Source organism: Panthera leo, chromosome F2, assembly GCF_018350215.1.
Source record: "Panthera leo isolate Ple1 chromosome F2, P.leo_Ple1_pat1.1, whole genome shotgun sequence".
Lineage (NCBI taxonomy): Eukaryota > Metazoa > Chordata > Mammalia > Carnivora > Felidae > Panthera > Panthera leo.
Genome location: NC_056695.1, coordinates 73,936,982 through 73,953,885, shown reverse-complemented (window position 1 = coordinate 73,953,885; position 16,904 = coordinate 73,936,982). Strand labels below are relative to the sequence as shown.

Here is a 16,904-nt window from a genome sequence, read left to right as displayed (position 1 = left end):
TAGACAGTTCTATATAAAGAAGTGATTTCCCTATTCTAGCAAATGGCCCACAGTAATAATGCTTTGATACACACAACGAATGAAAAATAACATTGAAAAAACGTATTTACAAATGCCTCTCTATCTTGACCTACAGCACAATCATTTTGATGTACAATTTAGTTTTCATTATAATTGAGTGTGAATGGAACATAAAATTTTTCTAATGAATTTGGAAGATGTAGTGACAATGTTTTTGTTTTGCCATTTTTTTAAAGGCTACATCATGGAAAAGTGTTAAAGAACAGTGATTAGGCTGAGTCCCAGACATTTATGAACGATTTGGGAAAAGAGCTGAGAAGTGGGAGACTGGAGTTTCAATGAGGGATAAGAAAACACCGTGGTTGGCATTTCTTAAGGGTTCAAAAGAGAGGGGAGTATGATTCCTCAGTGCCAAAATTCTACGTAGAGCTCTCCCACCCCTTATCATGAGTTACTGCACAACCCTATCAAATGTCCACTATCTACCCTCCCGACTCGAATCCCACTCTGCAACGCATGCATTGCTTCAATGATCTTCACTCGTGTGGAAAACAAGGAATTGCCTTCATTGCTCTAGGTCTGCCACACCTTCATATGTCTTTCGCACTTGATGCCTAGCAAGTATAACGACCTTAACAAGAAAAATGACCCACTCTAAAACTGGTTATCAGGCTTAATGGAAACAAATAGCATTCAGAAATTCTGAGAAGATATTACAGCGATCTTTGCTGAACTGAACGGTATTTTCATGCATGCAATTCTACTACCATAATCTGTTGGTTGATTTCTCAGGACCCTCTCTGAATTAGTATAGTCAAAGACTTCAATGGTCAAGTTAAACTGTGGCTGTAACTACAGAGTAGAACAAATCCATCCCCAAGAATAAAAATCATTTTCACCTTTTCTGAATGCTTACAATGCTTTATTGCCTCATCTAAGAATACCAACATTTTAATACTGTTACTGGGATCTCCCACTTATACAAGAGCATTCAGCATAGCAGTATCTATGGATTCTGGACCAAATCCGCAATCCGTTAAGAACCACATGCTGACCAAAGAGGTTGGCTATACACTGAATACACTGCATCAGTTCCCTACAGCACTGACTCCTGAGTGTTGTCAAAACACAAGGAGAATACGAGAAATCTAAGATGGGAATTACCATTACAGATGAATTCCTGTACACTGGTAACTGTTTAACACGGGCAGGTCCTGATTCGCTCACTAAATCAGGAGACCATGATGCCCTGAGACTGTCCGCAAAATGCTGTTTGGTGTAGATATGTACCAATATTCTCTTGAAGTGGGAATTCCCAACTTTAATCCGATTTTCAAAGGGGTCCATGATCAGAAACAAAAAGTCCTTCTGGAAGGCAAGATTATCTATTAACACTCATACCATAGGTGCTCCGCTATCCTTGGAAGAATAAAGAAATAATGGGCATGGAACTATTAAAAATACATATATATATATATATATATATATATATATGTATTTTCAATATATTAACAGTAAAACAATTAAACATTATTTGAACTCATTCTGATTTGTCATCTACTTTGTAATACCGAGATCTTTACCTGTATTGACAAAGAAAGGCAAACCATGAGGACACGACAAGAGAAATTCCTTGATACACTCAGGGCCAAGGATCTCCTGCACTTAAGCCACAGGACAGAGTTGTTAACTACTCATTGATAGGTAACAATCCACCGAACAAGGCCAGCCTACATTGTTAATGTCCTACAGACCATCAGAATTCACTCTGAGATTTAACTAATCATTTGAGTAAGTACCACATTAATCAAAAAGGCAAAGGATTTTATTTATTTTTTAAAATTTTTTTAACATGTATTTACTATTGAGAGATGGAGAGACACAGAGCATGAGCTGGGGACGGGTAGAGAGAGGGGGAGACACAGAATCCGAAGCAGGCTCCAGGCTCTGAGCTGTCAGCACAGAGCCCGACACGGGGCCTGAACCCACGAACCACGAGATCATGAAACTGAGCCGAAGTTGGATGCCGACTGAGCCACCCAGGCACCCCAGGTCTCTGATTTTTAAAAAATGAAACACACCTGAAATATGCCTTACACATAATCTAAATGTTAGCAGAAATTGAGGGAGTTAGATTAACAACTCCAAACAGTTTTGTGGATAAGCACTTTGTAAGCAAGAAACTCTAACACGGTGTCGTAAAAAATGACTAAAACACCTTAGAAGAACTAGAATTACGGAGGTAAGAACTTCCTTACATACAAGTGTTAGGATTATTTGCCAAATAATAAAAATAACCTTTTAAAATTTTAGCTTCTTGGGAGTACTTTAAATTTATCAGTCTGCTTTGTAATTTTCAAAAGGGTTTTCTCACCCATTCCACTCACTGATTAAACTACAAGAACAATGTCATTTAGTGTTCCAGTGTTTTTAGATGAAGTGCTTTCAGATACTGCGTGTTAATTTGTTTCACACTTTAACAACACACTGAAAACAAAACTCTTTTTATCCAAACTTGACATTCCAAAATGAAGTGTAAATACAAAAGCATCTAGGCTTTCCAAAACATTCAGCTAATAGCTTATATGTCAAACTCCCATTTTCTCCAACACAGAATTCTAAGTGTCTCATCACATCACCCGTCAGGTCATTTTTTCAGAGGCATCCACCCCCAGGACACGTGTCCAGTATAAGCTGCCAGACCACCCTGATGCCTACCTGTCCACACCTCTGCAGCAGCACACAGGTAAGATCAGAGTTAGCTACGTGTGTTCCTTTAGAACTGTGACGCCGCCACCTTTCAAATTAAGGTTTCATTTCAGATCCCTCCATATAAAGTCCTACTCCCCTCTTCCTCCTTAGCACCTGAATCTCCTGCCACGCGTACATTCATCCACAGTCAGTTTTAATCAATCCAAATGCCTACACCATGGCCTTTCTACTTATTACCAACTCCCACCACAAGAATCAATCAGACTATCAAAAATTCCTTTCCTACTCCACCCAAAAAATGCCACCAGTATTGTACCCAAAGTTTACGTACTTTATATAGTTTGTTCAGACTAACAGGACCAAACGCCTTTTTTGCTTAATTTTGTCACAAAACCCAAACTCTAGCAAGTTGAGGTCCACTCAGTTTCTATTTCTTAATATTCCAGACTTAAAAATTATTTTACTACTATAGGGAACTATACATGTTTATATACCTACTGGTTGAAGTTTTAAAGATTTACACGGACTCCTCTCCCACTAGATTCATGCTGTCATTATAATTAAAGCTAACATTTACTAAGTGCCTACCATGTGGCACAAACCATGATAAGCTTTTAAGATGCACTCTCTTAATTCCCAAAGAGCCTTTTTGAGTTAGGTACTATTATTGCTCCCAGATTTTACAGAGGGGTCATAGAGGCTCTGAACTGCTAAGTAACTTGCTCAAGTAAAAATAGGCAATTAAGTGGTACATCCCTGAAATGAGGTTCGTCTGACATTAAAGACATTCAATATATATGGTGCATCTTGCCAACTGATGCTTTTCACCTATCACACTTACTGCAGCTTCAAATATAGGGGGCTCTTACTGAGAGGTACTGAAAACAAAAATAATAAGAAAATCAGATATTATGTTTACTTTTTCTTGTAAATTCAGTTTTAATCTTCTGCTTTTGATACAAAATGGCTAAAGTTGATTTTTGTTAGCCCAAAGAGTACAGAAAACAGCTTTTATCACACTGCACAAAAAAAAAAAAACACCCCCCCCCCCCGTCCCATGCACAAAAAGGCTCTTTTGGTTTATTATTAAAATTTCCCAAAAGGTGTATACCTCAATTGTGCCTAAGTACAAAATATCACATTAAAATGAAGGAGTCTGAAAAAAGCAAGTGGCTTAACTTTTAGGATGTTTCAAAATTGTTGTAAATTTAAAAATTAAGATAGGAATCCTGGGGATGATTTGCTATAGAACTAAGAAAAACACCAGGTGACTTGAAAAATAAAATTTACTAGTCTGACAAATATAATCCTACGCGTAGTTTTCAACCCATCAGTCACAACTCATTTGCCAAAAATTTCTGAAACAGTAACCAGATATCATGATATCCCCCAAATTCTTGAGCTCACTCTTTACTAAACCTGTCAAAATTCAATAAACTTTGCTGGGTACCTTTAGGAGTAAAAGGGGCTAGGCCTTGTACATACGTATTATTTCATGCAAGCACCTGATACTTTGGTACCTTCCCTAACCATGATATACCAGGAACACACTTATTTTTAATTAAAGAAGGTTAGCTTTCTTGCGGTGAAAAAACAGACTTTTAAGACACATCGAATATTAAATAAATATCCCCATTCCTTCTTCGATTTCACTGCAACAATTCTCTCAAAGATGAGTTACAGCTACTGAAACAACATGACACTTGCATGTCAATGTCCAATTTAATAAAAAGAAAAGTTCTATGTGATGAGTAATAATGTGTGGGAGGTGACAGCAGGGATGGTCAATGGTTGTTCAAAATGAAAAGTCACATAGAAAAACTAAAAACTGGGACCCTTATGAAAAATAGCAAAACTAAACTGCCTTTTCAGTATCATGTTAATTGCTTTTAAAAAAAATTACACTGATCTTTAAAACTTAGTATTCTCCCCCTCACTTAAAAACTCAAGTAAAAACAAAGTTAAAAACTTATCAGCATCTATAGACAGCAGTTCTGTCTCCTCAGCAAAACTAGACCTGCCAGCCATTCTCTTTAGTGGAGTTGACTATCACCCAGATAAATTATTTCCCAACTAGTGGCTTTGATCACAAAATAAAGTAGCATCTAATTTGATGTGGCAAGTGTAAAATCTCACAACACATAATAATATTCAGCAGGAATGATGTAATGAATAGAGTTGGATGCATGTGATACACAATGGCTGACCTTCAACCAAATGTCAGATGAGCAAATCAAACGGTCTTCTCTTTCAGTCCAACTCTTGCCATTACATGAACACACATGCACACACAGAGAGCACACTACAATAAGCCCAAGGTTCCTGGACTTTACTACACATTTGTGAAGAAAGCTAGGAAATCATTAGCTTGAAGGCTTGACTTGAAGGTAAGCTTGGGAGGGAGAGTTTCTAGGCCAGAGAGGCCTGAAATTAACCTACCTTGTAGAAGATAATTCCATGGAACAAGAGTGACACGGGCATGCTGGACTCTTGGGGCCCTTCTAAACACCAGATACACACACGTCACCAGAGAAAGTCAGGAATGAAGGTAGCCTATCAGCACTGAGCCCATTTACCCCCTGAAGCTGAGGCTCAAACTCCAGGGTGTCCATATATGAGGCAATGGGTTATAGTAACGAGATCATAAGACTGAGAGTCAAAAGAACCTGGGTACAGGAGGATTCTTCTAACTAGATGAGCTGGAAGAAAACAGTTAATATCTCCAAACCTGAGACACATCATTTCTAAACCGACAAAGAGTGTCCCAGACCTGATAGGCTCCTTGTAAAACTCAAGTGACATACTGAATATCTCCCATATATCCTGAATCAGTATAGAAGTTATCATCTCACAACAGCAATCCATAATTAACTATAACCATAGATGGTCTTTTTGCCCCTTGTCAACACGGACCTAAATACCAACTATCCAGCCACGTAGCGGTGGAGATTACATAAAGCAGGAAAAAAGCAAGAAAACTGAAGCACTTTGTCAAAGCACATGTAGGTCAATATACTCTATTGTACTGAAAAACAGCAAAAAATGGTTTTTGAATCATGCATCATTTTGCAATGTACTTGTATGTTACTTCTTCCAACGAACATAATCACAACAGACTAAAAATTCAAAAACAATCCTGACCACTTCCATTGCTATCCACCTCATAAACTGTATCTTTGGGCTAACAATTCTGTATGCCCTAGACCAGTGAATCTCTTATGTGGTCTCCAGACCGGCAGCACCAGCATTACCTAGAAACATTTTAGAAGTGCAAACTGCTGGGCCCCAGTGCAGATCTACTGATTCAGGAGCCGCGGGCGTTGGCCCAGTGATGCGTGTATAACAAACCCTGTAGGTGAATCAGAGGCTGCTAAAGCTCACGCTTCTAGACTTCACCTGAATCACTTTCAAAACTACAACATCCATGAATTTTGTAAGAGAATCAATTAGTGAATTGTTAACACATGGAAAGTCAGGGAGTTAGGGCATCCTATTGGTTAAATACACTTTTCTAAGCCAATAGTTGTGGTTGTAAGTAATTTCAAAATTAAATAATGAAAAGTATTTAAATGAGTGGGAGAGCAGGTTGGAGAAAGGACAACCATGTGCCCAATACCACTCTCCCCCAAACTTCAAAACTATCATTTTTGTTCCAAACTAGATTCAACTTTCTCCACTGTGTCCACTCATTTTTTCTCTTGAGTGACCAGCAGTTTTGAACAAACTACGTAGGACTTCTACTGTCTTACTTTTGCCTCAAGTCTGTATTATTTACCCAATGGAAAGTGAGATTATAAAAATCTATCATCCCTGAATTGATGGAAAGTAAATCAAAGAAATTTCAGTTTCTATGTCAAGGGACCTGAACATCACACCCTCGTTTTAGGGACATTAGAGCAGAGAAGGAACTATCCAAAGTCACACAACACACTTCATGGTAAAAGAGCACCCAGAACTCACATCTTCTGATTTCCAGTGTAATTTACGTTTTCCAATATTCCTTTTCTTTCACCTTCCAAGAAAACTAGGATGAGCAAAAAGTCTGAGCAAATAACAAGAAGTTCTATAGGAAATGAATCAATATAATGAAAAGAACATCAGAGTAAAAACTAGAATAATAAATACATATACTCTGCCCCTACATCTGACCTTGCTTTCACCATATTTTGAGGGAAGAGAAGGGAGACAGAGATCTTTACCCTTAAAAGTTTATAGGGTTTTTTTTGGCAAAAATTGTAAAAATTAAAAAACTACAACGTTTGTGCACTGATGCAGACCTATGTGATGACGAAAATGAGGACTCGCTTAGATCTTAAGATTCAAAATTTGTGACTTTCTGAATAGAAAAATCTAGGAATTAAAAAAAAAAAAATCACATAGATTTCAATCTGAAATTCTCTGCAAGAAGAGTCTTTAATCTGGAGTCCCTGGATACATTTTCTATGACCACCCATATGATATAATTCAATTTTGGGGGTATATAAGTGTGACTGTACATTTTGCTGAGTCTACAGCTAAAATTAGGTTTTCAAAGGTACGTAGTGACTCAAAATAAGAATCAAACCTTTTCAAATATACAGAGTTAGGGAAACCCAATATACAAAAAATTTCTTCATATTAGCAAAAGATTTCCTACTTTAAAACTATTCACCTAAGGTTTCTACAAACTTCGAACTCAACTAATATAATTTAAAAATGACTTGAGTTTTAAAATTTGATCTACATTACTACTTCCCAGGAACATTTTTCTACTGCAAATAGAGATAACGCAACTTACTTCTATTAATATTTGCCTTTGAATAACTAAATTCAATTAGAAAAAAGCAACCCTTTTTATTCAGAAAATATGTACTTTTGTTCAAATCAGAAAGTATTTGTACTTGCTACAATCTAAATTTCCTCAATTTTTCCCACTCTATTAAAATTCTATTTGTGAGCATTTTAAAAACTCACATTTGCAAACGTTCCATACAGTTCAAAAAACTCCCAATGTATGGAAACAGCATTTGCCAATTCAAGTTTACACTGTTCTATCAAACTCTGATACTTGGAGATATCTCCACAGTTTTTTTCATTTTCCTTTCCTTTGTATCTAGAAGAGAATAGAAATATTCCAAAAAAAAAAAAAAAAAAAAAAAAAAAAAGAAATATTCCAAAAAATTTCAGAAGAGCATTAACTCATCTGAATATTTTATTTTTTTATCTGAATATTTTAAATTAACTCTGTATTTCAAATTTTCAGAGCATATTTACTTTGTCTTCATAACTAAATCACTTGCTACAGAGTAACTATTTCAATTTCATTCAAAAGACAGAAGTTAAATCAGTAGTCCAAACCAGTTTGATGTTATCACTTTTCTTCTTGACCAATATTCAGAATAATTAGAAACTATAATATTTGCAAGGATGCTTTATCAACTGTAAAGCTCTGCAGTAACAAAAACATTTCATTATCACCTCAAAAAAGACAGTTTATAGCTGGTTACAATGACATGATTTTCCTCGTACGTTCCAGGCCACTGTCACCTCAACACTAAAGCTACATTTAAAAACTTACACACTTAAGTCTTCAGATCCTCAAAGATTTATTTTTCAACTCTCCCTCTTCCCTTGTATTTACTTCAGTGCTTTATAATTACGCACTACTTTGTAGAATTGGAAGCAAGTTTACACACGTTATTTAATCCTTAAAATGATCCTCTAAGGAAAAGACAGTAACACTGCTTCCATTTTACTGATACACTAACTCAAGTCAAGGACTTATCCATATCACAGGATCAGAAAGTGACAGTCTGACTTTGGACCTACCTCTTTGTCCTTAGAATTCACTTCCAGTATCTCCAACAGAACTTCAACTCTGAACTTTATTTCCCCAAATATACTCCCGTATCAACCACCTGCATTCTTTTTCATTCTTATGATGTTACTGCATTCAAGAGATTATAAATCTGGTATGTCACAGTTTGAATACACCGGGGTTGCGGAGGTAAGACAGAAAATGGTTCATTGTGGGGGCACCTGGCTGGCTCAGTTGGTAGAGCATGTGACTCTTGATCTCAGGGTTGTGAGTTCGAGCCCCACACTGGGTGCAGATGACTTAAAAATAAAATATTTAAAAAAGTAAAAGAAAATGATTGACTGTATTAGCTATAAATATCACAAAAGTCTTTTAAATTAAAAGGCTGTTGAGAAACTAAACTATGTTTTACGTAAAACTATAACAGTTTATAATTAAGCAACCCCCCGAAAAATAACTTAAAAATTAACAATTAAAAATCAAAGAAAATTAATTAAAAATTAAGCAACCTAACTACTCAGCAGGACTTAGGTTTAGTCAGTATAGGAAATCCAAAAATCACACACTGTAACTGAAGACAGCTGGCCTCTCAACGGCTTCCTACGGCCTACATTCATGAGTGTTCGTAGGTAATCCAACTATTCAATGAGTTTCCTAATGTAGCTCTAAAACGACTTTGAAAACAAAAAGTTAACAAATCACTACTTCAAAAAATGTATAGACTGTATTTTCAAGGATGAAATATCTTTCTGAACTTTAAAGAAAACGTAATATGGTTTGCTCAAGCAGTAATCGTGTACTTTCCATATGAAAAGGACTGTACCTTCCTATGAAATCAAATCTACCCCCAAACCTACAACCGGAAGCTTATTTCTCTTGATTTCTGCCCACTTAATTCAGAATTTATCTTCTTACGTCCAGGGCACACAGTAATAACGAGTTTGCTTTTTTGACACAGGACACATCTTCTACATACAGGACATGTTGACATTTTGGGCGCTCCACTCGCACAACTTTCCCTTCGCACTTCTCTATCAACACGTGATGTTATTTCCTTCATAAGAGACACACGGCTTTACTGGAAATGTCTTGTGTGCAGAGACAGCAAGCAGTATCCGCACTCCTACGTGTCCCTCCCTGTCCAATGCCTATTTGACTTACGTCAAATAGGAACCCAATACTTTCCCAGCTGTACGGAGTAAATATGGACGGTGAAGCATTCTATATGGGTGCAACAGAAGAGAACAGGAAAGAAAACAGGGAAGGAGGGGTGAAAGTGGAATCATTTCAGCAAATTTTCAGCGATTAACTATTTTGCTCCTCACAAAAATATTAAGGTTTTGCAACACTCAAATAATCCTTCTACACTTTTACCTGGCATTCAAGCAAAAAACTGTAGCATTTATATGAAATACAGAATGACTCAAATGGAATGATACAAAGAATAAGGTTTATTGCCTCATTTAAAAATAAAGTCTGCAGGGGCACCTGGGTGGCTCAGTCGGTTAAGCGTCCGACTTCGGCTCAGGTCACGATCTCGCGGTCCGTGAGTTCGAGCCCCGCGTCGGGCTCTGGGCTGATGGCTCAGAGCCTGGAGCCTGCTTCTGATTCTGTGTCTCCCTCTCTCTCTGCCCCTCCCCTGTTCATGCTCTGTCTCTCTCTGTCTCAAAAATAAATAAACGTTAAAAAAAAATTTAAAAAAAAAATAAAATAAAATAAAAATAAAAATAAAGTCTGCCAAAGAGTACTGTGTCTCGTAGAACTTCTTTCATGCCCATCTAAAACCCAATAAATCTTAACAATTAGTTGTCTTACAGTAAAGCACTTTAATACTAAATGACAGGGGTCACCCAAAGCTACCTAGTTCTTGAGACTACCAACATTAATAAACAAAGTCACAGTAAGAAAATTATTTAACTACCTAGAATATGTATATACAATACTCTTCATTCCTTTTTTTTTTTTTTTTTTTTAAATAACATTTATTTATTTTTGACACAGAGAGAGAGCATGAATAGGGGAGGGTCAGAGAAAGAGGGAGACACAGAATCCGAAACAGGCTCCAGGCTCTGAGCCATCAGCACAGAGCCCGACGCGGGGCTCGAACCCACAGGTCGCAAGATCGTGACCCGAGCCGAAGTCGGACGCTTAACCGACTGAGCCACCCAGGCGCCCCTCTTCATTCCTTTTTAATTAAGGAGCCAACCATAGCAGAATACTAAAATCTTCATATAAATGAGCTCACAAAAATCAAATCAATGACACGTTTCATTGATTATCATCTAAGATTATTCTGGCTGATGTTTATGTACTTTAAAGACACCATTACTACTGGAGTCATTAAAATGAAAGCTAAACTTCACCAGTGATTACGTATGCATGTTATCACACTACCTAAACACTTAGGAATTTCTTGGTGCGAAGCAAAAGACCATGGAAAAACTTAGCTACAATGATCATTTTTTCTCTCAAATTCCAAGTACTCTAAAAGCACTTTCGGGCTTCACCTTTAAAGTAGTTCTCTTTTATAATCGTTTTAACTACAGGGCCATCAATTTAACAATTGTTGAATTAGAAAACATTTCACCACTGAAAGCAAATTTCTTACTAATGCTGTAATTATGTTAATATCCCTGGAAACCTCTAAGAAAATTAATAAACTGGGTCCCTGTCCAAAAGCGGAAGCTATTTCAACTGCATCTTTGTCAGTTTAGAAGCCTAAGAAAATACGTTAATATGAATTAACTAGTGATTCAAAAGCTAATAACTTAAAAAAAACCCAAAACTTAAGAGACAAGGATGAGCATCAGAGAAGCAGCATCACTTCTCATACCACACAGAGATTTACCAGTGTGCCTTCAGAGTAAAAAGCTCCTTTGGGTCACATGAGAACCAAAGAGGGCCAATTACTGACTAACCAATGCAGCGCTTCTCAATCAGGAGCACATGTGCCCCCCCAGGGAGCACCCCACCACGTCTAGAGATCGTTTTTAGCTTCACGACTACGAGAGATGCTACTGCCAGGCCCAGGCGATTCCCAAACCCCACCTGGGAACTACTATGTTCACTCTCCACCTGATGGGAAATAACAATTAAGTCCCCTAAAAAGAACTATCTTCTGAGATGCACCTTACAGGCATGGGGCCAAATAACTGCCTTCCCACATCAGACTGTAGTTTTAAACTGTCCTAAAGCAGTGCCTACGACAGAGCCCGTCAACCTGGGAATCAGGGACGTGCAGAATTCTAAAGCCAGATACTAAGAGACAAAGATCCCAGACTGGTCTAAAGTCAAATATCATGACTAAACAAGATTTCTCTGCCTGCCATTTGCCAACTCAGGAGGTTGACATAATGCAAGTCTATCAAAAGCGCATTTATAAAATGCCTGCCATGTTTTGAAGGGAGTCGTCGTGAGAGAAAATGTCAGAAAGTCTGGTGGACAGAGTCCTGGAGTTGCTAAGCCACTAGATCCCTCATCCAAGTGACGGGCTTCAAGAGAGCCAAACAACCGCATTGCCTGCAGAGGAGCTCTCCAATGCCCCTCTCAGAGAGCGGGCCGAGGGTGGCAAGAACAGACTCCCACCCAGGGAGAACTAGGGGCAGCTAAGAAGAATGAGGAAAGCATTCCCTAGGAGAACGAGGGAATGAATCCTTGTCACTTCTACTGTGGCCCGGTGCCCCTGTGTGTTGTTTCCCCTTCTCTCCTTTCCGGTGATGGTTTTATCCCTACACCGCTGTTTTAGGGGTGTGTTAGGGGCTTAAATTCACCACTTACCACACGTGGCCAGAACACAAGAAATTTAAAAGGGTCTGAAAGTGCTGCCCATCTAGTACGGGACAGTAACAACCTGCCTTTAGTTCACCACCCTCTGGGGAAAAGAGGATGTAAACTGGTTTTTGATTTTAGATGGGACAGTGAACGAGCAGTGACTGTGCTAACCATCAACATATTCAACATAACCATCAACCACAGTATTTTGAAAGACTACCTCTGACACAGGCCAAGAGAAGAGATTTATATCAAGTTCTATCCAAGTCTTAGGATTAATCTAAATTAATCCCCTCCCTCCCACCCCCAATATAGCTCACGGTAAGCACACAAGGGTACTGATACGCTCTCTCTACTTCATATTCTAGATCATTATTTTCAGTTCAGTTCCCAATACCTAAAACGATTCTGACTACAAATAGCTTTGGAATGCTGAACCTGCAAAGCCTGTTGAAGAGTAGGAAAGCTAAAAAAAAGTGTATGAGTACTTAAAACGTGACCACGTTAATGTTTCTGCCAGGGTCAAAAGAAAAGCAACTGAGAAACAACTCCAAGGCTACCAATACGGTGCTTCAGGTCAAGGGCTCCGGGTTTTCCATACCATTTCTGTAAGTAGTCCAGGGCCTCCAAACGCGCACCAATCTCAAAAGTGATTCCAGGACGATTTGGGGGCTTTTTACTCATCTTGAGATCCTATTTCTTCCGTATTTGCTTTTCACTACCTCGGGAGGAAGGAACAAAAAAAAAAAAAAAAAAAAAAAAGTTAGACTCCAATGCATAAAATGCATAGGGAGTAAGACAGAATTTTTAAAACCCCGCATGAGAAGTTAAAATAAGTGCCAAATTTTAAAGAAATTGTAATGATGAGTACCAACATCTATAGGTAAAGTACGGTGCAACTTGCAGGCAGTCTGGATGATGAATTAAGGGAAAGGACATAAAAAAGAACCACTTCAAAAGAACAAACAGATGAGCATTAAAACTTGCTAATGGCTAACGTGCTTTAAGTTTGAACTTGAAAATACCCAAGAAAATTCTCCACACCAGCTGAAGCTGTGTTTTGTCTTGGACAAATCAAGACACCTGAGGGTTCTGGAATGGGACTACTGAAATTCTGAAGGGCACAAATTAATCAAGTTTTTCAACCAATGTGTGAGTGCCTCATAGCACACGACACTAGATAAGGCACAAAAGAGCATCTAAAGAAGGAAGAAGCAGTAGGCACACTCCTCTGCCAGGGACAATTTCAGTAATAATTCCTGTGATTAGGACTCTTCATTACCTGCGATTTCCCACTTTGGTAGCAAACGAGTCAGTAATTTTAATTGAACATGCAAAGTGGCGTCGGAAATTTCTTCCTTACACTTCACGTTCAATAAGCAACAATGATATGGGGTTTTTTAACTAAAGAATTTCTTTCTGCTCTATTTCAACATAGCGCCCACACTGACGAATAAAAGTGGTCGTAACGCTTAGACAAACAACAAACTACCAAGGACTATCTATTCCTCTCTAGATCATTGCCTTGTAGGCTCTTTACTCCCCTTCTGGCCACACTGGACAGCCAGAACACCTGAAGTAGACTTTGTCACTAACTAGTACTTTAGGAATATGGATGCACTTTGAGATAGGCTAGACCAAAACATAACGGTAATCAGGAACGCAAACCTACAATTTTGGGGGGGAAAGAGAGATCCCTAAAACCTTCGTGATATTTAGAATTACTAATAGGATGCTGCTCTCCTCCAGGTTAAAAAAGAAAACACAACTGTTTTCTGGGTTTTTTTTAATGGTTTGCTCACAATTCAAAAGAGACAAAACATAACAGTAAACATAAAAACCGACTGTCCTTTCCTCTTTGAAAGGACCTCTGTTAATAGGTAAGGGTTAAACATGGCACCAATACTTGCCATAAAAATATGTAAACTCAAACCTAAATACTCCTGGGGAGGGAGGGGACACTATCCTCCGGCCATGGCAAGAAAAAAGATTAATACATTAAAGTTAACAGGAAGCTAGGTCAGAGGGTATTTGGTGCAAAAGGGACAAAAGCATGAATTGTTTTTAAAAGGCTGGTCGTATGTAACATACAAGGCAGTTACTTAAATCATTTGTGTAGAAATCTAACTAACCTTTTCTACTGTTCTTCAGAAGAAGAACTCAGTATGGGGTAGTTTACCAGTTACACTATTTTCTACAACAAAACCTCGAACCCATAAAAGTGATGTTGTTAAGACCTATAAACTCCCAGTGATACTTTGGGATGAGGCACGATTTCCTCTTCCTTGGGTGGAGAGAGGAGGATGGGGAGGTATCGGAAATAAAGAAAAGACAAAGTAAGACAGTCTATGGGGGGAAGGGGTACGTGAAGCAAGAAAAGGGGACAGAGAGAACGGAGAGGAACATAAACAGAAAAGAAAGCGAACAAGAATGGTAAAAAAAAAAAAAAAAAAAAAAAAAAAAAAAAAAAAAATATCTGGATGGTTAAACTTGGAGGAGATGACAACTGGGAGGGAAGAGAAAATTCGCAAGCAGATAAAACACCGAGAAAGTGAAGCAAAGGTCAGAGAATGGCCGCGGGGCCACAGAAGGAGGGGGGTTGACGCGGGGCGGGAGCGGCTGGCAGAGACGGGCTGGAAGGGCTCAGACGGCGCTGGCGAAGAGCGGGAGGTGCCTCCAGGTTTGACAGCCGTCCGGCCCGCGGCAGTGGGGGAAGGAAGGGAGGGGGAGAGGGAGCGGCGGCGCCTAGACAATAGGGGCGGCGAGTTACGGGGAGGGACTCGAGAGGGGAGCGGGCCTGAGACAGACACCAGCGCGGGGGCGTCCCGGGCGGCCAGACGGGATCCAGGCGGCCTCCAGGCCCCCGCCACCGCCGCCGCCTCTTACCGACTCGGCCTCCTCTCCGCACAGCAGCCGGGCCGTCCGGGGCCGAGCCGGGGCGCGAGCAGGGCGGCCAGCCCGGGCCTCCGCCTCCGCCTCCGCCCAGGCAGCGGCCGGGGAGGAAGCAGGAGGGGAGAGAGCAGGGACCGCAGCGCCGGGTCGGGCCCGAGGTCGCGCGGGAGGGAGCAGGTCCGAGCCCTCAAGCCCGCTCAGTGTCCGCTGCCATCGCCGCCTCCGCCGCCGCCGCCGCCACCGCCGGCCAGCCCTGACGCGACGCCGGGCCCAGCGACGTCAGCCGCCCGCGACGCGCCGGAAGCGGGCCTGGGCGCGTCACGTGACTCGCGAGGGTTGGGCCCAGGCCGCGCCTCCGATTGGAGAGTGCCCCTGGGAGGCGGGGCTTGGCGGCAGTTGGCTGATGGCTAGCGGGAGGGGCCGTTATGAGGCAAAGAGGGAAAGCGAGCTCCAGGAGCCAATTAGGAGTTCTGAAGTGTTTGTTGACCTTTGAGAGATGAGGACAGGGCCCATTGAGTATTATCATGGTTGATTTGGTGGGAAACAGATTGCCAAAGCTCAACCCCAGCACTTGGGAAAACTTTTGTAATTGCACTACGCAATTTCTTAGATATCCACCCCATTCCACAATAAGAATAGAGCGAATGTTTACTGTCCCTGTCAACAAACAGCTATTGAGTGGACACTCTGTGGCAGGTGCTGTGTTATTCGTACATTATATGACAACTGCTTTCGCCCAATTGTATTGTTCTCTATTGTATAGGCGATCCTTACAATACAAAAGGTAGCTATTAACACTTGTGTGTGTTGTGCAGGTAAAGAACCTATGGCTAAGTTGATGTGACTTCCCCAAGACTACCCAGGTAATGATGGCAGAACTAGGTTTATTGTATATCTGCCATGTACCAAACTCTGGAGTAGGCACAGGAGAAAGTGTTCCCCACTGTGGAAACCAACTAGTGAACACGTTCAAATAGATGTTGAGCTGAAAATCTTTTTTCTCTCTCTTCCCAACGTACCACTCTGGATCTCAAGCTTTCTAAATGCAACATTGCATACTAGTAACACTTATATTTATCATGCTTTACAGTGTCGAGTTAAAATAGCAAAGTATCTCTTTAAGCTTTAATTATAGTCAGATTCGGTAATTTAAACAACTATATTCATATCCTTTTATTCCAAAGACATTCATTCAGTACTTACTGTGTTACTAATAGCTACTGAGCTAGAGTGAGCAATGGCAATACGTAGAAAAGATATAAATAAGACAGTCTGTAGTGGACATTTGTCTTGTATGGGAGTTGCCCAACATCTGAACTCCCAACCCATGTTGGGGAAATTTACCATCATGGTTGTCATTAATGCATTATGCCATATATTTCCAGAGTCTTCTGGATACATGACAGGCTTATCCTTTGTGCCCTCCTTAGAATTATGTGTGGCCATTTGGTTTGCTTTGGCTAATAAAATGAAACTGGAAGTGAGCTTTGTCATGGCTAGCTGGTAATTTTAAAAGGCGCTTCACCCAGATTTCTGTCTCTGGCACAGTGATAAGCAATATTTGAGATGGTGACTGCTCTAGCCACCCAGATTCTAGACAGATCGTGATGAGCCCATAACTCACTGCTAATCTGCAAATGATATGTAAATGTAAGGAGAAAAATTAAAATCTGCCGTTTTAAGCTTTTGAGAGTTTGGGAGTTGTTTGTTA

At 39.9% G+C, this 16,904-nt stretch overlaps 1 protein-coding gene across 5 annotated transcripts in view; it reads right to left on the bottom strand.

Moving 5' to 3' along the window:
• PHF20L1 (PHD finger protein 20 like 1) overlaps window positions 1-15,469 on the bottom strand; it is an 85,892-nt gene extending 70,423 nt beyond the window's left edge. For 3 of the 5 annotated variants that reach the window (XM_042923856.1, XM_042923857.1, XM_042923859.1), the window contains exons 1-2: window positions 15,188-15,468; window positions 12,903-13,019 (exon numbers count right to left, since the gene is read on the bottom strand). In XM_042923856.1, coding sequence (XP_042779790.1) covers window positions 12,903-12,985 — 83 coding nt within the window. In that variant the 5' untranslated portion in view covers window positions 12,986-13,019; window positions 15,188-15,468. Of the gene's footprint in view, window positions 1-12,902; window positions 13,024-15,187 lie in introns of all 5 variants that reach the window. The other 2 variants (XM_042923860.1, XM_042923858.1) reach the window with 2 other exon arrangements.
• Between the last annotated feature and the right edge of the window lie 1,435 nt (window positions 15,470-16,904).